The sequence below is a fragment of the Agelaius tricolor genome, unplaced genomic scaffold (genome assembly GCF_023055355.1).
Source record: "Agelaius tricolor isolate 1412-34295 unplaced genomic scaffold, bAgeTri1.0.p SCAF_13, whole genome shotgun sequence".
Lineage (NCBI taxonomy): Eukaryota > Metazoa > Chordata > Aves > Passeriformes > Icteridae > Agelaius > Agelaius tricolor.
Window position 1 is genome coordinate 7,471,127 of NW_027269273.1, and position 24,620 is coordinate 7,495,746.

Sequence of the window (24,620 nt, forward strand, 5' to 3'; positions counted from 1 at the left end):
TCAAAACACCTTGGTTTTTATTTTCCTATCCTTTTTGAATCAGGTTAAGCTGTAAACAATTTCTTTTTCAATCAAATACTGCCAGCTAGAATTACTTCCATTCATGCATCACTGAAAACAAAAAGGGTATTTTACCTTAAGTATAGATTTTTCATTTTAAACCATGTCACTTTATACAGAAACCAATAGCTAGATTCAATGCACCCTGATTAGTTATGTAAACAGATAACCCCCCAAAAAACCCACATCGACAGAACGAGTAAGTTGGTTCCTTCATAGCATGGAAATTAAAATCTCTCCTGACTTGAGGTTAACATGGTCAGGAACACAGAGTGTGGCACATAAATCCATCTAGGAGGTGTATAAATTGCACTGTATCTGAATTAACAAAGTTATGCATAATGAAATGCACAGTTTAAATTCATGCTAGAAAGCATTTTTCAATATGAAGTGGCAGCCAACTGGCAACCATAACAGTTAGGTTCTGCACCATCATTTATGGCATTATAGATAACTATTACATATAGCATACTTAAAAACCCTGAAGGATTGTGTTACTTGAAACATTCTCCAGGCAGTCATTTGGTTTGAAACATTGGGAGAAAGACGAAAGAGATCACCATCTTATACCAACTATGGTACCTTTAACTTCCATGAAGTAAATCAGATATGATGTGTATTTCACAGTAACAAAGTTGCTTAATGCCTTTTCTCCAACAGTAGGATTGTGGTAAATGTTTCTGCCCTCACATCACCATTGTCCTGGTGGCTTTCCCTTTTCTCAAGTTTGGGTAACTACACTGAGCACTTTTCCTGGTTTTTAACTATTCATCAGTCCTTTCAGTATATCATCAGAGAGCTCCAGCAGTGGGAGCTCTGGGGACGGGATGTCCAGGGGGGGAAGGTTGGGTATTGGAATGTCCTTTGCCTTCCCAGCAGTTGTTGCAAACTTCTGCCAAGTTGCAGCTGAAGAAGCAGATTCCGAGTGCTGCTGCAGACCCCACAACTCTGACTTCTCCACAAAGTCAGTGTCTACATCCAACTCCTTGTCTACTGGAGATTTTTGGAGTCTAGCTCTTTCTGCTTTTAACTGCTTATTCTCTCTCCTTAATCTCTCGTTTTCAGCTACAAGAGATTCTATGAGCTGCTTCAAATCTGCAATTTTGGTTGCCTGCTCTTCTATTATTGTTTTGTCATCTTTTGGCGCTTTACTCCCAATACATGCTTCCACTGGCTCCTTTTTTTTCTGAAGCAGAAATAGAAGTGTATCTGGGTCCCTGTCAAAGACACCCCGAACATCCTGTGAATGTTTCTCTGTGGAAGAGCTGTATTTCTGAGCAACAGGAACCAATATGTTTTGATCATCAGAGTCTTCAGCAGATGGCCTGTAAGAAGTCTGAAGATGTGCAGCTGCTTCCTTGTCAGCATTCTGCTGGGCTTTCAGCTTTTCCTCCCTCTTTGCCCTTTTCCACCTCTCCTGGATGAGCAGTAACTGTTTCATATGACTATCCCTTTGTAATTCCAGTGATAGCTGAGCCTGAGTAAGAACAAGATTAAACAATTTAGTTGGTGATCCCTAATGCCACCCAAATAGTCACAAACATTGAATTACATGTGTGTAAATATTTACATCAACAGCATCACTGCATGCTCAAGGGGGGAGCTTTTGTTATTCAGACATTAAGTCCAACAGGAAGTGCTCTCTGCTTGTACAGTGCAATAGATTCAGATATGTCAGATTTAGCATAACTACTGGTCTTTTTGTTTGTAAGTCACTGACCAGGCTGCAATACCTCTGGGCAGAGGCACCCAGAGTTTAACTGACCTATGACCAACACCAAGAAGGAAGAGATTCACTTGGCATGCACAGCCACACTCTGGCTAAACAATGCAAACTTTTTGTATGTTTCTATGATGTTATCTGCGTAGCTGTATCAATAACACCCAAAATGAAGCAGCAAATTGCTCCAAGGCCAGGTATGGCCCCAAATGATTCAGCCATATTTAATGAAGGAGGTGGCACAGTGGTTATGAACTCACCTGGATCAAAGACCAATTTTCTACAAGAATGACCCATTGGAGCAAAGACAGATGTCTGATCTCCAAGGGTTATTTATTTCATAATATTGGCTAAATTCAAAACCTGCTGGTACAAAAGTACTGAGCAGACTACACTACTACACTCACAGATAAACATGCAATGAATAAGAAAAAATGTCAGGGCTGTTTTTCTAGAGATCCCCCAGTCAGGATGCATTAAGCCAAAATGACACACTGTAGGTGAGATGCTTGGGTTTTTGTCTCGGCAAAATACTAACAGATGAAGTTAAACATGACACTAGTTTTGTCACATACTTGAAGATGTCTGGCAGACTAGAAAGTTGGAGACCCCTTGGATGGGTTAAGGTTTCTCTTGTCCTTGGGAAAACTCTCTAGGAAGATTAGTATTACCACACTTGTGAAACTCCTGGTGCAGTTGCCAAGGGTACAGAGAATTTTGCAGAGGCTGATGGCCAGGGGGGGTGTGATCAGACCCAAGGGGACCCATGGGCACACCATGGGGCTGTGGCTGGTTCTGGCAGCTGCTGTGCTCAGGTCTCACCTGCTCCGACTGGGTCAGCTTCATGGCGTCCGTGAGGTACCCTGTGGGACAGAACATCATCCATCAGCACTCAGGGCAGCCTGGGAACCCTGAACACCTCCAGAAAAGCTAAGGAAAGCCTTCAGACCGGTGTGCTCAACCCCACATAAAGGCAGCAGTCTAGAGGAAAGTATTTACAAGTTACAGTGGCTGGAAACACCTGCTGTTTTTCAGAAGTCTGAAAAAATTACTGTAAGACCTTGTAGTGCACACATGGTCTTACAGTAATTTCCCATGGTATCTTGTTGGCTTGGGTCACTGCAGTTTGTTTTTAGAGCAGCAGCAATTTCCAGAAAGACTTTGAACATATCTTAGTAGTGCTGAAAAGGACAATGTATGAGAAATTCTCAACCAAATTTGGAATGATGCAAGACAAAAGCAAAAAACATTCAGTGTAGTTTTGGCTTTTATCTTGGTATATGAAGTGGAAGAAAACAAAAAGTATGCATTTTAGAATGTAAGTGCAATCCCTCATCACTCTGAGTATTCATAAATACCAAAGAAACTATTAGTTTCTCACTTTATGGGGTTTTCTGGTATTTATGAATGGAGGCAGAATGCCTGGTATCTAGGTTACCATGTTCAGAGCAGCCACTTACTTTGTCTCCACGCAAGCCCTGTCACTGAAAATGCCCTACTTGTTGCACCAGTTAAGAGCTCCTTTCTTCTTCTGCCAAGGAGCTGCACACTGTCAGAGAGCTGGGGGACCCCAACACAAAAAATGAAGCAGGACTATTTAAATGGACAGGTAAATGCACAAGATCTCACAGAGGAGAGGCTGTCCCTGCAGAGTCAAGGTCTGTGATGCAAACTGCTGTTTTGCTTGAGTTCTGGGGAGCTTATCACCTGTTCTTAGCTGCCTTGATGCAGACATTAGGAAAGGCAAGTTTTGTAAGCAAACATTTGTTCTTTACTAACAGAGAAAGCACTGTGACCTCGCCTATGAAAGCAGTAAAGAAAATGCAAAGTATAAAGTGAAACTGGCTTAGAGCAGGTACACAACTTCAGTCTCTGCATACCACAAGGTGTTGGCTTCATCTATAGTCAAGAACTGCCTTCACAGTGATAATCACCCCCAATCTAAACAACTTTGGAAATGTCTGACTCTAGCTGCTCACATGAGAAAACATGTTTTCAAAAGGGTTCTTGATCTAGACTGAAAAACAAACTGACATTTTAAAAATATAAATTTTGCAAGTAACGAGACATTCTACTTACACAGCATCACAGAATCTGCTGAGCTGGAAGGGACCCAGCAGGACCATCAAGGCCAGCTCCTGGTGCTGTGCAGGACACCCCAAGAATCCCATGTGCCCAAGCATTGTTCAAATACTTCTTGAACTCAAGATAGGCTTGGTGTAAGCAAATCTAGAAACTGATTTTAAGAGCTGAAATGTGAGAAATAACCTACTAACCAGCAGCTTTTTTGTGACAGGAAATTGCTTCTTCATATTTCCCCGCTGCCAACAAGCGGTCTGCTTTTCTGCTTTGCTGGTGAGCCTTAAAATGAAAAGAACAACATTACATCAATGAGGGTTAATGGACAAATAGTTATACCTATCTTTAAAGTAATCAATACATCTGAAAAACCTGTCCTGATTCCAGTTCTCAGGCTTTTAGGCTCAGATTTTCACTCCCTTCCAAGCTTTGTAATTGGACTTCTTTAATAGTACCTTACAAGAATCTGTACTGGTAAGAACTGAAGTTTGTTAATGCAGCAAAACTGGTGTGTACACAACAAAATACTTTTGAAGCTTTTTTTTTAGAAAGCACACGTTCCCCTTTCTAGGCAGGCATTTACCACAGTAATGTGAAAAGAACACCAGGCCAAAAGAAGTTATGAGAAGTACTTTGGACCAATTTACCTGGCAGAATGCAAGATATTTGAAGTGTGTTACATCCTACAGCTGATTTGATATTTTCTGCTGCCCCATGCCCAAGACACTTTCCCTCTTGGGTGAATAACTTGCCTTTTTTTGTGTGTGTGTGCAGCTTACACCAATTAATGGTTGCAGCACAGCCATAGTTAAAAGTATCAAAGTCACGTTGTTGCAGTTAAATCTATATGAGTATTTGTAAACCACTAATGTAAACCACAAACACAGACTAAGGTTGTTGCTGAAAGCAAACATTTGATGCAAGTATTTGCATATGCTTAGTGAGAAACTATTGCATAACCAGCACTGCAACATTCATGAAAGCAAGTCTTTTTTGTCATTACTACAAGACATGGATTTTATGGCCCTTCCTCCAAGACAAGCTGTGGAATGTGAAATGCTACAAGCACGAGCTGGTGAGACTGTGAGTTACACACACTGTTCAGGACTGCTTTACTACATGTTGAGCTTGAAGTAAACAGACATCAGGTACTGATACTTACCTGGTACTGATATTAACATCCATTTAAAATACAAGGCCCAAAATGCAGGTCAGTTTGTCATTTTTTCTGCCAAGTGGAGTTATGCCCTACAGTATTACAGTAAGTTCAGTATTCTACCAGAATCTTAGCAGCTCTGACACCACAGAAGAGAATGACTTGTAGAGAAAACACCTGTTTAGGCAACAGCTGTTCTTAAGCAATCCCTGGCAGTTACATCACTCCATGAAGACAGACATTTGGCTTTCCTAAAACTGATTTCATATGCTAATATGGTGTGTTCTTAAAAAACCTAAACCAAAACTCCTTGTTTCTTCACAAGAAATATTATTTACTATATTCTTCTTTCTCACCTTCACTGAATCCTCAGAGCATTGTTAGTATTTCCCAGTTATTCTGAGGTTAAATAATCTCAGAAGAGGAAGTATTTTCCTATTGGAAAATCATCTGTTTTATGGCCTTTTTCTACGGACTCCTACAAACAACATATGCCAGAAAGATAAACTTATTTCCCTTTGATATGAACAAACAGTATCAGCACAGACAGAGCCATCTCCTTGGTTATTCCTGGCAGCTTGTCCCATTACAAATTAGCTATGTCATGGACATAAAAACACCTGAGCTAGTTCTTTGCAAAACAATTTTTCAGTAAATTAGTATTGATACAGCTGCTTCTGCAAACTGCATGGGCGGGTCTGAAAAAACAGGGAAAGAGGAAATAGAATAGCCAGAGACAGAACTGAGAAAGCAATTCAACAAGTCAGAGGACAAGTTCCATTTACTAGTTTTTACATATGAAAATGTGAGTCTCATTGTTTTCAAACATTATTCATGTATGTTTTAAACTGCTGGAGTGTGATCTTACTCAAATCACTTAAGCACATGCAGAACATCTGAGGACATTCAGTTCTTATTTGATTGAGCAATTAAATTATTTCCATTCTCAATTAACTCCCAGTGAAGCTGAAGGGAGTCTGAAGAAGTTGGGCTGAACTGTGAATAAAATTAAGAAAACAAAAGTCCACAGATGTTGACAAAAACAAAACCTAGGGTCCTTCGATAACAAAATCACAATGCCTTTCTTGCTCTTACATTAAAATATACATGTCAGGCCATCTTACTCTGATGCAACAGAATTCCCAATGGAAACAACATGAGCCACACCAGGAAAAAAAAAATCAGTTTTCAGCACAGCCCTATGTGAGAAAACTAGCTGTTTTACAGTCAGTCATGGGCAAGGAATTCCTATTTTCCTATCTTTTCTTGACAGGTTGACAAGAAAATACTTGCCATTTATTCTAACCTGTGTCTGTTCTAATTAGTTGATTGTGGAAAGATCAAGGAATTTCCCCCACTTTCACATTAGCTTATTTATCAAGAAGCAATTGGAAGAAATTAGTGGTGCTGTTTCCTAGCAGCAAGTGATGAAGCTGCAACAGAAGTACTTGGATGCTTACTAGCCATTATCATGGATGAGCTTCTACATCTATCTACTCTGCTGGTTTGTTCTGAGTGCTCAGTTACCCTCAGCCATGCAGCTTCCACCATTGCTAGCACATCTGTTTTGAACTCAGAGTGGCCTGTGTCCCATTATAAACTAGCAATGGAAGAACTGGTCCTCTGTCATAAAGAGAAGTTTACTCTCAAGCTTATCCCTGGTCTGATGTCATGCTAGAGGAAGGTATTTACACAACAGCTCTGGAGCCTCAATGCTGGTTCCCAGCAGATTCAAGCAGGATTGCTTTGACCTGGTCTTGCTGCTGTATTACAGAAACACCAGCTGTTTGACAGTGGTGGGTTTATAGATCTGATTTCTCTTTTCTCTGTCCTCTTCCACCCGCAGTGCTGGAAATTAATTTATTAAGAAGCTATAGAATTGAAAAGGGGAATCAGGCTGACAACTACTTTCAGATGTCTCTCCCAATCCTGATGAGCAGGAATTCCCAGTAGGCAAATGGATAGGTGTAAGAACTTAACTCTTGTAATAGGAAGCAGGTGTGAGTGAAGGATGGCCAAGCTATAAAGCTTCCTCACCTTGCTCCAATATAATTGGCTCTCAAGAGATTTGGGTGATCCTTACTGTGTGACTTGGAGCAGTCTGGGCTAACTGCAGAAAGTAAGTGAGATATTTTTCCATACCCTCTGTAAATGTAGTTGAGATGCTGAGGGACAACACTTGCTTTAGTAAGTTTTACTGCTATTCTGGGAAGTGTTCCTATTGGATCTTTCCACCTGACTAGCCCAAATTGTTGTCTATATAATCTCTGAACAGAAGAGTAAAAGCCCAATCAAATAGTCCTCTAGAACAGCAATGAGGGTGTTCTCTTTTTCAACAGCTTTCTTTAACTAAAATTTAACAGTTCACTTCTTTGTTGGTTTGGTTTTTTCCCACTACAGACTAATGAATGATGTGACTGCAGGCTGTGAGGAATGAAGCCGTAAGGCCCACTTGCCAGACCTATTACTGCTCCCTCAAAGGAAAAAATAGCAATATTTTCTTTCTAGACACAGCATACTCTTACAACTTAAAGGACTACCACAGTGTGATCCTGGCCTAGGTTGTGGGGATAAGGAAGGAAAGCTGCTACTCTTCCCATGCAACTCTAGTTGATGGTTAGCTATTGTGGAAAGGAGCATAACAGGAAAAAACCTGTTTGATTCAACAGTATAAAAATAATGTTCCAAAAAAAAAAAAGGGCAGATGAAGTACACATTTTCCAACAGAGTAGGCCTACCACCCTCCTCAGAGCAGTCATTTGCAACAGTGCTCCTGCAGCTGAGACAGGTATGTTTTGTTTTCCTCTGTTCCACTAAGGGGAGCAGATCTTCACTGGACAAAGCCTTGCACAAGATGTTAAGCTTACAGCCTTCTTAGTATATTACAAAGGCCTCACCAGAAAATTATGTATTTTAATGGGATTATGGAGCATAGATTACAGCACTTTACTTAAAATGACAAAAGCAGGAAAAACCCAGCTGCAAGAATAATAATGGCGCCTGATAAAAGTTTAACTGCAGAGAAGTTTCTGTTTGTAAATGTTTTAAGTGAAACCACTGCTTGATGCTGCTATCATATATTTTATGTTATGGACTGTGCATATCAGTTATTATTGCCTGAGAAGATTAATACCTGTGCTCTCCTACTGCTGAAAACAAGGGGGAAGGATTTTTTTGAGAGATGAGGGATCTATTTTAGGATTTGTTTCCTTAAGGCTATAGGTCTGATTTCTCCTTTGAACAGTCAAAGTGCACACTGCATTGCTGCCCTATTATCCAGGAGAGTGCCAAGTGTTTTCCATGTGGGTGTTTACAGCAGCAGGCCACAAAGGGTGGGACAAGGTGGGGCACCATGGCTCTCCCCACCCCACACACACTCTGTCAGAGGCTACATCTACAGGAGCCTCTTTCAAAGCCATTCTTACCAGGAAACACTGAATTTAGAAAGGTTTGAATGTGTATGTCCTCATATGCAGTGAAAAAATGTAATGAAGAAGAGAATACAAGTGCAAAACTTGATCTGAGAGGTCTAAGAATAAACTATGGCCATTCATTTACTAAAAATAGTGCAACCTTGATCAGGGTGTCTATGGAAAATGCTTGTATTCAGTGGCAGTTGCACTAACATAAAAATAATAATAGAGTTGTCCTGTAACTTATGCTAAATAATGAGAATATATTTGCAGTAAAACTAAAGAAATGGGAATGGTGTAGTTTTACCAAGAGAAGCAAAGCCTCCATTTTTAAATACTTGTATTTTGTAGAGAAAGATGACTAAAGGTCAACCAAAAAATGGCAGAACCCATTGTGGCTGTTCAACGAAGACCACTAGTCACATGTTAGCTCAATTTTCTGTTTTTGAAAGCCTGTATTTAGCAAGGTTGACAGAACAATGACTCAACTGTGTAAATTATAGGGTAGTGTTCCTATAGAGCAAAACAAGTGACACTATCATGAGAGTGTTGATATTGAGAATACAGACCCACTTTGAATCACTTTGTATTGAATTGTAAAGATGTCAAAGTTCACCTTGCATGTAAGTAATAGTATTAGACTTTAAATATATGGGCAAACAAGCAAGCAGCTGTTTAGGCAACCCCCATTAATTGACTGAATAGCTCTAATTGACTATGCCTGTGTTCCCAACCTATTCCAAGTTTCAGATAAAATAGTTACTTTGAGTTCCTCACCATGCAAATGCAATTAGAAGGTCTGGAATGAACCCAACTTCCATTCATATTGCTTGGGTTAGGTGGAGTCTTCAAAACCCCATCCAGGCAGAGCTGCAGCCCTTTCCCTGAGCACCTGCACCTTCATTAAGGTGTGGTATCCTTTTACCTAGTGCACAGTCAAATCAACCTCATTCAGCTCCTTTTCATCCATTTACTATGATAAAAGCACTAAATGCTTCAACTTGTTTTGCAGAGCCATTTTCAGACTCCCAGAATGAATGAGGAAAAGACAGTGAGATTGAGTTCAGCCTGTGACTGAACACCACTCTGTCAATGAGACCATAGCACTGAGTGTCATGTCTGGTCTTTCCTTATCCAGGGATGGTGACTCCACCACCTCCCCAGAGCATTTTGTGTGCCTACAGATCTCAGCTGCTTTGGCTATGTCCCTCTTGTCCCCATTTATAATGTGTCACAGCTGGTACTACACAAGTCTTGCTAACTGAAGGTTGCAAGATGAGTGAGAACCACTCCACTGCCCTGATAAACACAAAACCAGTCTGGGCTTCTGTCTGTATGTAGCCCTAAACCACAAAGCTCAAGCTGTTACAGCAACTGAGCTGCCCCTCAATAGAAGCATCTGAACCATTACAACAAATTGTCCAGTAAACAAGCTTCCAAGAGAAACAATTTCAAAACAAGTGGGGCAGAAAGGCTTCAACTGTGCCTTCAGTCTGTCTCACCAGGCTTCTCTGAGATGGCTTCATCTGGGTCTTTAATCTGCTGGTCATGCTTCCTCAGAGCTGAGCTCTGTGGCTGGATGAGAGGCATGCAAGGCCAGTGTGACACAGCAGAAAGGCACTGCTGGTAGGTACCCAAACAGCACAGGTACAGGGAGGAAATAACACCTGCCAACCACCCAGTGCTTAGCTAATTATGTTCTTGACTGGGAGCTGCTGCAAGTTGTTTTATGTGCCACAAGAAACAGTTTTGTGCTGTGCTTTTACAGCAGTTAGATGCCTGTACACAACATTGTCCAGCTTCTCCAAGGTGGCTATTACTGATCTGGCTGTTCAGCTGAGTATCTCATGCACCTCCAGCCACTTCACTCAGATACCCTGCAGCCTCTGTGGATTCACACCTTTTGGTTCTTCCACACTGTGGTAAAAACAGATTTTGTGTTAAGTATGTCTATCTAGTGATACTTCCCCTTTTGTTACCTTACAAGCTTGCTCTCTGTAATTGGACTTCAGAATTGAGTCCATCTGCCTTTTTTTGGTTTCATTTTACACTGGAAGGTGAAGTATAGCAGCTGACAGGTTAAGACTGAAAAAAAACAATCACAGAAAATAAATGGGGTTCCATGGATGTTTCTGTACATTAACATAATATTCCTGGTTTTCCAATGAAAATAACAGAAGTGCAGGCTGGCATTAAGTCTCAAACACATTAACATGTGTGGCTTAAATTCTATGGTCTCTAGTGAACTTCTGTAGATGTTTTCTATTTTCTCCTCCTACGCTTCCATGTTGCATATTACCCTGCTTGTTATTTTGCCTTTGTGTGGATGTAGTATTACCTCATTTTGAAATAATTAAGTAAACCATTGATTGGCTTGCACTGGAATGGTTGCTACTGATGGCTAGCAGCATTAATATTAAAAGCTTTCATTATATGAGATTCTTGGAACACACATTTTGTGCTGTTCTCACTCCAGCTATTGGTCTGTGCTTTCTGGTTTTCACTAAAACAGCAACTCTTCAAGCTGGGTCCTTTATGCTGCAGGAAGCTTAAGAGATGACAGATACTAACCAGATTTTGGATTGTATTTTATTATAAACCATACAAATACTACTACCTTGCAGGAAGAATACAAGTAGAGGTGGTATAGCTCCTTAGCTACAGGACACTACTGATCTGCGAAAGTAGAATCTGCAGAATTATCAAGTCCTGGGTGTCAAACCCTGTTTAAGGAGCAATTTCTAGTCTCTTCCTGAGATTAATACTATTTGCCTCACTTTTACTGTGTTACTTCCAAGCTTCTGATGGTCAGCAGTGTGTGGTTGTGCTTCTTAACTTGAACTTTTGCTCCTACACCTAAGGGTAAAATTATGGCTGGATGTGGGATCAAAATTCTTTGCCTAAATCAGAGGGCAGTAGGAAGTGCCCCTATAGCAAGCAGCACAGAGAAGCTCTCAAGATGCTCTGTAAAAACACGCAGTGTTCATAGAAGACTTATTTTCATGCTTTTACAGTGCAAGTTTTAATTTGTAAAAAGAATGTTGAGGTGTTTTTGATCTAGATTATGTGTGAAATAAGTAATCAGCTGGCGTATGGCTGCCTGCTGGTGCAGGGACTCCACTTGCTTCATGCTGGTTTTAAGTTCCGTGGCATAACCTAAAAATATTTTGTGTGAGGTTGAAAAAGACTCCATGTTTATTTTAGGGAAATGTATCTTTCAGAAGTTTCAGAAAAAGAGCATAACTGAAGCCAGGAAAATAGAAGATTTGGCATTAAAGTGTAAGAGGTGGGGTTGGTTGGTTGTTTTTGTTGTTCTTGTAATTGTTTTTGTTTGGTTTGGGTTTTTTTGTGGTCAGATGAAGTAGCCAGGAAAATCAGGACAGTATCCATGCTTCCCAGTAACTAAGACTAGATGCACCAATCCACTACTAATAGACAATTTTTACAAGACAAAGCAAGATTCAAGTACTGTGGTAAATTCTAATGAATAGCCTTAACTGATGGAAAATCAGTTTTGTGAAAATTGTCAAGCTGTGATACATTGGAAGAGGGAAAATATCTTGTATTTAAACCATTGATAGCAGTTAAATAAGACTAATGATTACTGTATCACTTTGTAGTTTAGGTGTTGGGTGATTTGGTGGCTTTGGTTGGTTTTCCTTTTTTTTTTTTTGGTAGCTTTATTTTTCTCATTGGCATATTTGGAAAAAGCTGTGCTTTTCCAATTCATTGGAACTAGACTTAGGTAAGAGAAGAAATTTATGGAAAAGGAGAGTGCAATAGGTAACACTGGATAGTATCAAAAACTTAAATGAACATCCTTATTTTGGAGGTTGGCACCTTCCCTGAATGATGTTGTCAATCTGAAGCTCCACAGCAGGGAGGGGCTGTGAACAGCAGAGCTTTGCAGAACTGTAGTTACTCCTTCCTGCTCATGTCCTTGTAAAAACCTAGGCATGCTCTAACCATGGCACTGAACCCAATCAACCCTCTTATCATGAGGAGTTTCATGGTGCTTGACACAGCCTCAATGGATGTCTCACTCTCCTGTATATGATGATCCATGACTATATTGCACAGCAGTTTCGAGAAAAGTTTTTGTATTTCAGGACACTCTCAGGCAGTAGGAACATATTCACAGCCAAATTCATAATTGTGTGTATGGAATTGTGTAAAGCAACTCTTCCCTGTATCATCCATTACATCCAGAAGTGTCTTGACCTCACTGTCAGCCTGGAGCTAGACAGGCATGGTGACTGCACGCTCCTTTTGTGGTTGCCAAGTCATAAACCAGGCTTTAGCCACAGTCATGTCACTCCTATAATCCTTCTAAGTGGTCTCAGTAAGAAACATTACTGACTGGTGACATTGCCAAAAAAGTTGCTACTTTCAGACATTTACTAGTGAATATACAATTATAATTTTCTCTTTAGAATCTTATGAACTACTATCTACTTTTTAAAAAGGTTTTTACAATGTCTGTGAAGTAGCTATAATTTAGCCCTCCTGTTTTACCATGCTTCAAGTCTTCCTGACTTTAACTCCATGATATCAACAGGTTACAAGAGCTTTCCTATTTCCTGCTATTCCTTATTTCAGTTAGTCTTTCAGTAGACAGAGTAAAAAGTGAAGATAGTATGATGCTGACATACCCAATTGGTTCTGCACCACTGCAGAACCTACAGATCTGAACAGACCATCTTCCTACTACCCTGTCAGCCCTAATTCCATCAGTGGTCTGCAATGACAGCTGTGTAAATCTTTCTGAAACTAGGGAGAGCTACCTAGAAATACCTGATTGACTCTGTAGGCAATGTTTTGTCAGGGCTGATACCATGCTGGCATAAATAAGCTTTGGTTAAAACCTAAACTGACACCAGTCTCTGAGGTTTGCATGGCAATGTCTAAACAATTCCTGGATCTAACTCATTCCTGGAAGCAATACAGCTGTATTCTCAGTGTGCTGCCTCTGGCTAACTGGACTGCTGGACCTAAACTTGTTTTCTAAGGGAATGCTCTGTGTATCACCACATGGCCAAGCTACAGCTTTGGTAAAACCCACAAGGCAGCAGAGAATTAACTCTTCTTGACCTAGATCTTGTCTATGGGACAGAGACCTGACAATTCAGACTGTTTAACATCTGATTAGCTTTTGTGAAGAAGTGATTTTTAGATTATCTGTGTTTCAGTTCAGGTTCCTTAGAAATTTAGTTTAAGCAAAACAATTACTGATTTAAGGTTTTAAAGCATTTCACCTTCTGAAATTAAAGGAAGCACTTAGCCAATACCAGGCCCTGACAAGCCTCACGGTTATGGTCTGTGTCATCTAAACGCTTCCTCTAGACGCTTCCTTCCTGAGCTGCCGCTGTCCCTCGCTTTTGCAAGGCGATGTCCCCACACCCCTCCAATGTAAACATGCCACGACACGCACCCGGCCGCTTCCCCTCTCCGCGCCGCGCTCCGGGCCCGGAGCAGCGCTGGCCCCGGCGGGACCAGGCCGAGCGCACCCCGCTCCCTCCCGGAGCCGCCGCCGGGCCCCGCTCCCGCCCGGGCAGGGCCTGGCCCGACACCTGAACAGGTGTCTGGGGGGAAGAAGGGCGGCAAGAGCCCCTTTTTTTGTTCAGGTCGCGCCTCTCCGCCTGCTCACCCGGGGCCAGGAGCCGAGCGGTGTCACCCTCTTCCCGCTGTCTGAGCGGCGGGAGCAGCGGCGGCACCGGCTGACCCGACGCGCCCCCCTTTCCCCTCCACTCCCCCTTCCCCTCCACTCCCCGCGCTCACCAGGTTGAGGGGCCCCTCCATCACTTCCATGGACGGCGGGGGCTGCGGGCACATGGGCGAGGGGCGCTCGCCGGTGCCCCCGGCCCGGCCCGGCGCGTCCCGGCCCCAGCGCGGGTTGTAAACACGGCGGCCGCTTCCGCCCTGCCCGCGAGAGCCGCGCGCCGCCTCGCGAGACTTCGGGGCCGCGTCGCCGGGGCAACGGGCGCCGCGCGCACCGCCCACCCTGAGGGCAGAGGGAGCGGTTTGAGGGAAAATCGGGAATGGAGAGAGAAAAAAGAAAAAAGAAGAGGAAAGGACATGTTAGAATCGTAGGATATACTGAGTTGGAAGGGACCCATCAGGAATATCGAATCCAATTCCCGGCCCGCACAGGACACCCCAGAAATCACACCCTGTGCACAAGAGCGATGTCCAAATGCTCTTTGAGCTCTGTCAGCCTTGGGGCCGTGACCACTGCCCTGAGGAGCCTGTTCTGTTCCAGTCGTCAGCCATCCTCTAGGGAAGAACCTTTTCCTGATATCCAGCCTAAACCTTCCCTAACTCAGCTTTATGCCGTTTTCTCGAGTCCTGTCAGTAGTCACGAGGGTGAAGAGATGAATGCCGGCTCCTCTGTTTCATGAGGATGTTGCAGACCGCAATAAGGGCTCCCCTCAGTCTCCTCCAGGCTAAACAAACCAAGCGGCCTCAGCCACTCCTTGGGCTTTGCTGCTTATGATCTTGATTTAAAGTATTTCAGCACTAATGGTTGTTCTGTAAGGATGAGTAGTCTTACAGAGAGGTTTCTAATCCAAGTTTGTGGTCATGTATGCACGTTTATCTCAACTTTAGAATGGCTTTTGACAATCTTCTGTAACATCACTGTATGGGAAGCGTTGAGGTATGATTTAGATAAATAGAAACGGAGAAGGACCGAAAACTGGCTGAGCTGCCAGGCTCAGAGGGCTTGCTTTCATTGTGATCAGTGGCAGAGTTGCACTGGTGTCCAGTGACTAGTGACATACCCCAAGATATGATACTGGGTCCAATATTATTTAATGCCTTCATTATCAGTATTACTTAATGTCTTGCACCACCCTCCTGCATGGATTATACTGATAATGAGCTTGCTGGGGCGAGGGGATGTCTGTGGGGAAAAGAGCCCCCAGCATGACCCATAGGGGTTCTTAGTGCAACACCAGTAAAATAAGTGCCTTTTACAGTGCAGTATGGAGAGAATGTGTAGAAATATGCATGAAAATATGAATGTCTGGTCAAAACCTTGCCTAGCAATAAGTGATGTGGCTCTCAAAGAGTAAAAAATTGTTGTGTTTGAGTTGCATCATATTCTGGGCAGTATCAAGTCAGCATTCCCAGGTCTTTAATAAATGTCAGGAGGATATAATTCAAAATAATGGCTGTAAGCCAATATAAGGCTGGAACTGGCTTGTAAATTTTGTGTATAGTTGTACATGCACAACAGAAGCTAGCTGCTAAAGTGTCAGTCTGAGACCTCTGAAGATCTGCCACAGTCACTGCCACACAGAAGCTTTAAAACTAGTATGAAGACCAGAACTGGGTGAGTTTAATTAAAATGCTTTAAAAAGAGAACTATCTTGCTCACATTTGGCTATACTCTTACTATTCTTCTCTGACTTCAAGTTACTGTTACAGTTCTCTCTTTAAGAGAATACTTATTGAGGGGAATAGAGCAAAATGTGAGATAATAAAAAAGGCTATGCTACTAAATGCTTCTATCCCATGGAAGCTCAAAAAACATTTTAAAAGTTCTAGGTAGAGGCTTCAGGGACAGACACCAAGGGCTGTGATGAGGAGTGAGTGGGATTCCTGTGGGGAAAAGTTCCCCCAGCAGAGTCACAAAGCAGTAAAAGTGCAAGGGCTCCTCATGGCTTTTCATTGCAGGAGTGCATGGAAACAGGTGACAATGGCAGTGGTACTAAAATTGCCATAGTATGTGTATGTGTGTGTTAACAGCACAGTAGTGCCAACTCTCCTACATAACAAGTGATAGAATAAGAGGAAATGGCCTCAAATTACACCCAGGAAGGTTTAGATTTGATATATAGGAAAAATTTATTCACTGTAAAGGTTGTCAGGTATTTGGTACAAGCTGCCCAGGCCAGTGATGGAATAGCAGTCCCTGGAAGTATTCAAAAAACTTGTAGGTGTGGTACTTAGGGTTTATGGTGGACCTGGCAGTTTTGGGTTAATGCTTGGACTTGATCTTTTCCAGCCTCAATGATTCTGTGATTAGTTATTCAAAATACACTGTCTTGAGAGGGACCAGTGAAGCAGGGCACTGAACATGGTGAGGGTCGTGGTCCTCACAACTCTGTGCTTTGTGAAGACCAGAGAAAAGTGTGATAGAGGGATTCTGTGCAACTTTGTCAGCTGGAACAAAGGGTGCCATGAGTTCGTATAATAGTCTGAAAGGGGAAAGAAGGCAAGAAAAAATAGGGAGAGATAGAAGAAGGTAGGACTGAAGCTGAGACACCTAGAAGATAAGAGGTGAAAGAGCTAATTAGCAGCAAGTGAAGAAGGGGCAGAGTTCCTGTGTAGCTGCAATGCTCCGCGGTGAGTGGCGTCTGTGGGTCTCTGAGGGAGCCCACATGGCCTGATACTGCACAGCTCTCGACTGTGCCGCAGGGAGCAGCCCTGCAGCCTGGGAGCGCTGGCGGGAGTTTTCCTTCTGACATATGCGGTTAGACAAGATTGTCTCTTCTGGCAAGGAGTGTCCCAAAGACAGCTTGCCAGTTCCCATTTTCATTTGCAAGAATTTATCTATCACTTTGTTTCAGTATGTATCAGCAAGTCAGATCCCCTGTAGCCCAGAGGGGTTTTGGTCTAGAGCGCTTTTATTGGACAGGAGATAGGGAAGTTGTCCTGGATCAGTTGTTAAAGGCATAGGCTGGCCTGGGTGAGGGAGAAAGGGTAGCTGGCGCTTCACTGTCAGCATTTACACTCAGACATGAGATGATAAAATTGAATTGTTTCATTGTACTGAAGCATTGTGTTTCCCTTCCTTTTAGCTCATGGACACACAGTCATGAAAAAGTAATATTTAGCAGTTATCTGTGGGAGTATAGTACCCGTTTTGACCATCCCACTTGGTCACTGTACCTCTTCACAGTGACAAGCCCTTCTCTAATCCTTAGCCCTCTGCAGCCTGGCCTTTTCCTTTCTCTTCTGGTTGTACTAAAAAGGAAAAAGTTTGCCAAAGGTCTTTACAGTTGGGCACAAAACTTGGTTGCTCAGTTGTTAATGAAGTTATGCTGAATTTCAAGTGTCACAATTTACTGATTTTCTTGCATGTAAACATCAGATCTTACACTTAGCTAGCTGATTATCCTTTTCCGTAGTGCATTAATCCAGAGGCAGATGTTGATGATCTTGTTAAACACTATGTAGGATGAGATTTTCAATACCCTGGCAGTTAAATTGCATACTGTCAAGCTGTTATTTCTAGCACCTTTACTAACTTTTTTTCATCTATTATGATGGAACTGGAGATTTTAATTTATTTATTTATTCAAACCGTATTCCTGATCTGTTTGTGTATAATTTTTTTTAATTTTGTATAAAATATCTGACTTGTGACAGGTAATTGCATAGCTGGTTTTTGCTGTGTGCTTATCAGTTATCTCTAAGTCATACCAATTTGCTAAAACAGATCGTTAGGTCAAACACTTTTGTAGAAACTAAACAAACTAGTTCTGAGAAATGTTTTCCATTACTCCTGCTGCTGGCTGAGGGAAGACAATTTAATTTATTGGATTTTAAGACACAGTCAATGTTAATTTCAAGGCACATTATCTTCAGTGGAAAAAGGAGTAAGATGCTGGGCCAATTTACCATTTGTGGAATGGGAGCTAAAGGATTAAGGGCTATTGTATCAACAGAATAAAGGTTTTAGAGGCTGTGTTGTTGAATCAAGTTGTGTGGATAGGTAGTACTTTTTGGCTTTAGCAAAATGAAAATATAATTGTCCCCTGGTCCTTCAAGAAGCATCACGTTGCAATGTCCTGCAGTGGCTGCAGAAAGCAAGTAAAACCTGTAACCTCATCTTTGTGAAATTAGATTTAATGTGATATAATGATGTTATTGCTCCTTCAAAAAATCTAAATTTAGACGGAAGTTTTTTTACTTAGAAAATAGACTTGGGACATTTTGTGGATTTTTGTCCAAAATACCAAGATCCTGGGGTGCTGAATGTCACATATTTATTCCAGATGGTGTGCCAACCTCTGCTGTGCTGCTCTGAAAATGGCCACTGTTTTCTGCCAGAGTCTACAGAGGTGATCCAAAAGATAAAAAGTTGCCCTCTGGAAAGAAACAGAACCATAGTAAGTACTCTCCTACATTATCTGCAAATTTATCAATGAATACAGATTGGTTATTCCTTTTCATTACCACCCTTTCTGTGTTTTGCATGTTTTGCCCCTCCCGAGGGACTGCATGGGAATAGCATGTTGACTATAAGTATAAATTAAATGTTTGTGTAAAAGAAGAACTATTAAAATGTAATCCTGGGCAGGATGTGCCTGTCAGCAGGAAGCTTCCTAAAATACCCTGTGTTTTAAGGGTGGAATTTTAGAGTAGGAGGGGAGTGTAGAATTGCTATTTACCTGTCTGATGCTGCTTTTGACACACATGATGAGCCAGCTTCATTTGACTGTCACCTCCTTAGGAGGCAGAATTCCTCGGCCCACACTTTGCTCAGCATTGACTACTTCTTTATTTACTCTTTGTGTCTTTGCATTTTATCTGGACTGTGCATTTTCAGTGAAGCTCCAGTTAAAGACAGGCTTCTCAGTCATGGCATTGTAGGAGGGCCCACAGAGCCTCCCACACAGTGCCTTCCTCAAAGAGAGATAGGGATGTCTGATTCTTTGAAGAAGCACTTTTGAAACAAAAGGGATTCCCCTATGCCTCTGACAATTTTTTTCCCACCACACATGTACAGAGCCATCAAACTGATGGGCCTCCTTCCATTTCTCAGATTTTTCAGAATAACCAGATTTTAGGATTTCCCCCTGGATGTGCTGTGTCTCTTTGTGTTGCCTCTGGGGAATGCCTGAGAGGAGCTGTGGGTGAAGGAGAGCTTTGACAGCTGGGGCTGAAGGAACCTCAGTCAGAGGACTGGCAGGTTCAGGACAGTGAAATCTTGGAGAAGGTGTAAACTAAATCAAAACCTTTCCCAGTCCCCTTTACTCCTTTTTGTGTCTATTTGGATTTGCCTTCTCAAGGTCTTCAGTGACCTTTTCCTTTATTACTGACATGTGGTCAGCAATAAGAACCAAAAGAGCAAGTCATTAAAATCCATTGAAAACTTGCAGTTACAATGCCTTGGCATGAGAATTTTGTCTCTGAAAGGACTTGAGCACAGCTTAGAAATCAGCAACCACAGTTTGGCACTTTTCTTAGCTACCAGAGCAACTGACAGAATTTGAAATCAGTCAGATTTGCAGGGAAGAAAAAACTGGTGAGTTAAAAAACAAGAACATAGCAAGACCATGTCTGAATAAATTTCCAGTCGTCTGTACGTAGACCATTTATTGAGAAAGATAAGAGAAACTAAATTTTCATAATCCTGATTACATGCAGAGGATTGACCCAGATGCATGATTTTAGCTGTATTTATTATATTTAAACACAATGAATGCCTTCACGTATGTTTACTGAAATGAGAATCCACAACCACTTAAATGCCTCTTAAATATTCCTGTTTAAAAAAGAAACTATTGGATTCATGCATACTAAGAAGTAATGTATATGGCTGTGGTGTTCTAGAATTAATTAGGTCTCTTATTAGTTTTAGAATCAAGAAAATATTTTCTCATTGCTTGCAGAATAAAATAGTTAAATCCTCTGCTTAGATCTGAAAGTAGTTTTGCCCACAGCAATCAAACTGATATTTTCTTTATAGCTCATTCTCTCTGTAAGCCTTATGCTGATTTCATTAGGCTTTAGATCAGGTTCCAAGTAACTAATTATATTTATAGTGTGATTTCTTTGCTCAGAACAACTAATTTAGTTAAAGGAGTTGGTGGGAATGGTGAAAGGTTAAGTACTATTCCTTTGCATTACTTTGTCCTGGTGCAAAATACCAGGAAAACTTTTGTCTTTGTGTTTATAAGCCCTCAGTATTAAGCTGAGCAGCAACCTTCCTGTTTTCAGTATTTTGTGAGAGCATAGTGATGAGCATAGTGATATACTGACTTTTTCTTTTATATTGAGTATGGCTGATACATTTTTGGCATAAAAAGTAGGGTCAAAAAACTGGCCATCTGAAAGTGATGAGAAGTCAAAATGTGAGGATTTCCATGTTTTTCACGTATGCTCATTGCCCCAACTCTCTTCCTAACATTTCTTAATGCATTTTTCTCACACAGCTCTACTGTAAAGCCACCACCCTGCCTTTCATCACTTTCCCACTCTTGCCACAAATCCCCTCTCACCTACAACCCACAGGCCTGCCCCTATTTCCTCAACTCAGACCTGCTGCTGCACTCATGCTCATCTTTGAAAGGACCTGTGCTGCATCCATGCTTCTGTTGCTGCCTTCCTAAACACTGCCACAGGCAGCTGAATGATGCTTCTCTCTGCTGGCCCTATCCACAAACGTACAAGACCCTTTCAGCTTTGGTTTTGGGGATTTAAAAAAGCTTGGACAAAAGTAGGTTTGTTCAGCAGCTTTACTTTGCTAAAGGATATGAAGGTTCTGTTTCTGCATCACCAGCACTGATTCTGTTTCTCTTTCTCTAGACTGGCTCTCTTATCCTTACTCCACAGCTGTGTTTCTCTGCACAGTACATTATTGCTTTCCTTGCCCTTAGAAATCAACATATTTTCAACATACAGTGAATATCACATATCCAGAGTGCACAATCAAAAATTTTCTGGATTCTTTTGTTTTTCCTCTCTGAAACTGTAATGCAAAGAAATAGGCCTATTTCAAGTTGAATTTCTGATAGAAGGTCTGGTATTTGACACAACCCTGTAGACTACAAAGCAATGTTGGATCATTAAATGCTGGATTTTGTTCTAGTGGAAGCCTGCAGAATTTTGAAGGTCTGAGCCATAACATTATGCTCTAATCTAAAATGTACTGAGAACCTTGAGTTACCTTTTCTTTTTTTTCCCCTGGTGTGTTTCCATTCCTGAGAAAAGCATGAGCTGCAAGACTGACTTAGATATACTCATTCAATTAATCAAGTGAGAGTGAATCAAACCTTTCCAGGCAATTTTGTTTGAAGTGTCTGCACTCTTCTCTGTATCGCATGAGGTGCCAACACCAGTGGGAGTTTGCCTGAGGTAAGAGCTGTGGGTTTGGATGTATTCTTCCATTTTTATTAAGCCTTACACTCACAGGAATTTTGTGCTTTTTAATCTTGTAACTGTACAAAACTTATCTGAGTATGGAGGAAGATAACTTAGTGAATTGCTTTAATTGTTCTCATACCTGGTCACATTAGGTGTTATGAGCTAGTCACACTTAAAAAAATTCCAGACCCACTTTTATAGCAAGAAGAGGTTTAACTGAAATCCTTGTGCCATACATTTAACCAGTAAACCAGTAGCTCAAGTGAGCTACCAAGATACATCAGTACTACCTGCTTCTTCCCAGTTGGTCCTTAATTTCATTGTATCCATTTAAGCCTTGTAACTTCCTTTTCTGCCTTTATTATTATGGTTTTCTTTGAAATCCTTCATATGGAATGACTTCTAGCAAAAAAGCAAGTTGTCAAAAAAAAAAAAAATCCAGCTAAACACATTAAAAATTTATTGCTCTTAATATTCAGAGTATAGCTGCAGAATTGAGTAGTATTTATTTGCAAGGCAGTAGCACTGAGATTTCCCATGCTGGTAAATAATATAAGGCAATCTTACACCCCCTGTAATCTTTCAAAACAAGAAAAGGGGCTGAAAGTGAGACTGGGACATGAAGAAGACAACAGCAATTTGGAAAGGTCTTGTGGCAAGTATGGTGCAATGCATTCATTTATGAATACAATTAACTATTCAGTTAAGCAGGACTTGTATGCTACTTCACATAATCAAAATTAGATCCAGTAACATCTGATATCTTGGCATGAGAGTCTACCAAAAAGGTGGTAATATGACAAGACTGACTTTCTTTTTGAAAATATATAAGGTACAAACAAATGAGAGAAGAGACCTGTTTGGTCTGTAGCATGGGACTGAAATTCTACACAAGGATAGTCATAGATTAATTCACTGAAAGTTTTGAATTAGCACCTTAGACTAAGGAGCTAATTAATAGCTTTCAAGGAGCTCTCAATTCTTTGGAATAAGTTTTTCCAGGACAGGTTAATACTTGAATTGTTTTGTTACAGTCTTTCAGCTAGTACTCCCTCCAGTACTGGTTTCTAGAATTCATCACTTAGCTTCTAAAGAGGAATGCTCAAAATCAGAAGTTGGGTCTTTCAGTTAAGAGAGAGGGGACATGGATGTTCAAGGCAGACAAAGGACAACATAAGCAGATGCCATGTGAAATTTTACTAGAATGGGAAATCTAAGTAGATGAATACAATTAGATCTCTCTCAGCTTCAAACACAGCAGTGAAAAGACAGTTCAGTGCTTTATTTCCTGTCTGTCAGTTAAAAGTGCAATATAGAATTATGGCCAAATACAAATACCAAATTTTCATATGAACATGTGAACTACTGGTGTAAAGCTGGAAAGAAAGCTGCAGCAGTAGAAGCACATTTTCTGGTGTTCCAGAGTGAAACCATCTTACATTTGTAGATCTAGGCTGTGAACATGAACCCCCGTTTGTCTCCCTGCACACCTCCTGCAAAGCCACAAAAGTGTATTTTAGGTAAAAACAAACAGACCAAGTGCATTTCATGTGCCTCACACCCTGCTGCTCAAATCAGAGCAAGGTTTTAAATACACTGGGCTAATTTTTCCCAGCTGTAGTGGGAAATAATGTTTCTTTTCCCTACACAGGCCATCATCTTTTAGTAAAGGCCCTTGTGCAGAGTATATGTTAATCCATGCATTTTAAAGAATGAGACAACTTGCAGTATAAAAACCCAAAGCATTCATATCAGTTACAGACACCGGAATACTTTTGATGGATCTAATATTCAGCCTTTGGCTGGAAGGCAATTTTGAAAGAACCAACTAGTTAAACTTGAGATACTTCTATTTCCTCATAAGATTTACTTCTCCTCCTTAATCTGTAACTCCATAGTGAGTTTCTCTAACCATCAATACGACAGTACAGCAATATTGCCTCATCAGTCATGATTTACTTAATGTTTTCTGAATTTAGTAATATTTGATTAAAATTTAATGTGAACATATCATATCATGCCACATATATTATTGCATCCATTAATCAGGTAACCATAATAATGAAATGTCGGAAGATTGGATGAAAAAGGAGCTGAAGTCTTTGATATATGTTTGGCATGGGTTTGTGAGTGATTAACGAAAAGATATCCAGTCAATTGTGTAAAGCTTCATTAATATACATTTACAATCATCTATGTACTGTATCATTAGATATTTTTAACCTTAGTTAAACTTGATTTTTTAATTTACTGCATGACACTAAATATTAATAATCCTGAAAAATATATAGTATTCTATTAACTCTCATAATGCCAGAATGATTCATAATGTGTCCTAATGCTTTTGTAGCAAACTATGTACTAAAAATATGGTCAGAGTTAATGGATCAGTTTTGTTAAAGGTGGAATAACAAATGCTTTATGCATGGCTCTATAAACATCAAATTACACAATCTTATTAAAATAAATGTAAGTTGGTATTTCCATCTACTTTTTTAATATGCAAAGTTATATATGACCTAGTCTAGCAAAGCATCTACTGCAGTTTGCTAAAGGAGATATTGATAACAGTGACACCTGAGTTCATACTCATAAGTATTTTGTTAAACATATGAAAACCAAAATCCAAGCCAAAGTCGAAATCCTTTGGCTTCAGTTCATGAAGCAGGATTATTACATGTTCTCCAGGTAAACTTTGACAAACATGTCATTGTTTTCTTGCTAGTTGTGAAAGGAAACAATTGAAGCAATAATCCTACAGCCTGGATCCATGCAGGAAGTTCTTTATGGCACGATGGATCTTTTCAGGGCTGTTTGTCATGGCAGGAGTGCACACGTGGCTCTTGAGCCGTGTGTGTTCTTGCACTCAGGGCTGGGCACAGAACAGATCAGAGCACACGTGCCTTGTTGGTACCAATGGCTTGCAGTGTATTCATTGTGTACAATATGGAGCATCCTTGCAGGGTGTCCTGGAGGTACTTGTTGAAAAGCTGCAGCTGTTATACATCTGATATTTGTCTCATATCTTCTCACACTTTTGGTAACAATTCAATTTATTTAGTTTTCATATATTGATTACTGTGAATCATAAAGA

At 40.9% G+C, this 24,620-nt stretch overlaps 1 protein-coding gene across 3 annotated transcripts in view; it reads right to left on the minus strand.

The window, feature by feature from the left end:
• NRBF2 (nuclear receptor binding factor 2) overlaps nt 1-24,620 on the minus strand; it is an 88,100-nt gene continuing 63,480 nt past the window's right edge. The window contains exons 1-4 of one of the 3 annotated variants that reach the window (XM_071438615.1): nt 14,207-14,377; nt 4,057-4,141; nt 2,603-2,643; nt 1-1,537 (exon numbers count right to left, since the gene is read on the minus strand). In XM_071438615.1, coding sequence (XP_071294716.1) covers nt 821-1,537; nt 2,603-2,643; nt 4,057-4,141; nt 14,207-14,260 — 897 coding nt within the window. In that variant the 5' untranslated portion in view covers nt 14,261-14,377 and the 3' untranslated portion in view covers nt 1-820. Of the gene's footprint in view, nt 1,538-2,602; nt 2,644-3,859; nt 4,026-4,056; nt 4,142-14,206; nt 14,378-24,620 lie in introns of those variants that run through there. The other 2 variants (XM_071438614.1, XM_071438616.1) reach the window with 2 other exon arrangements.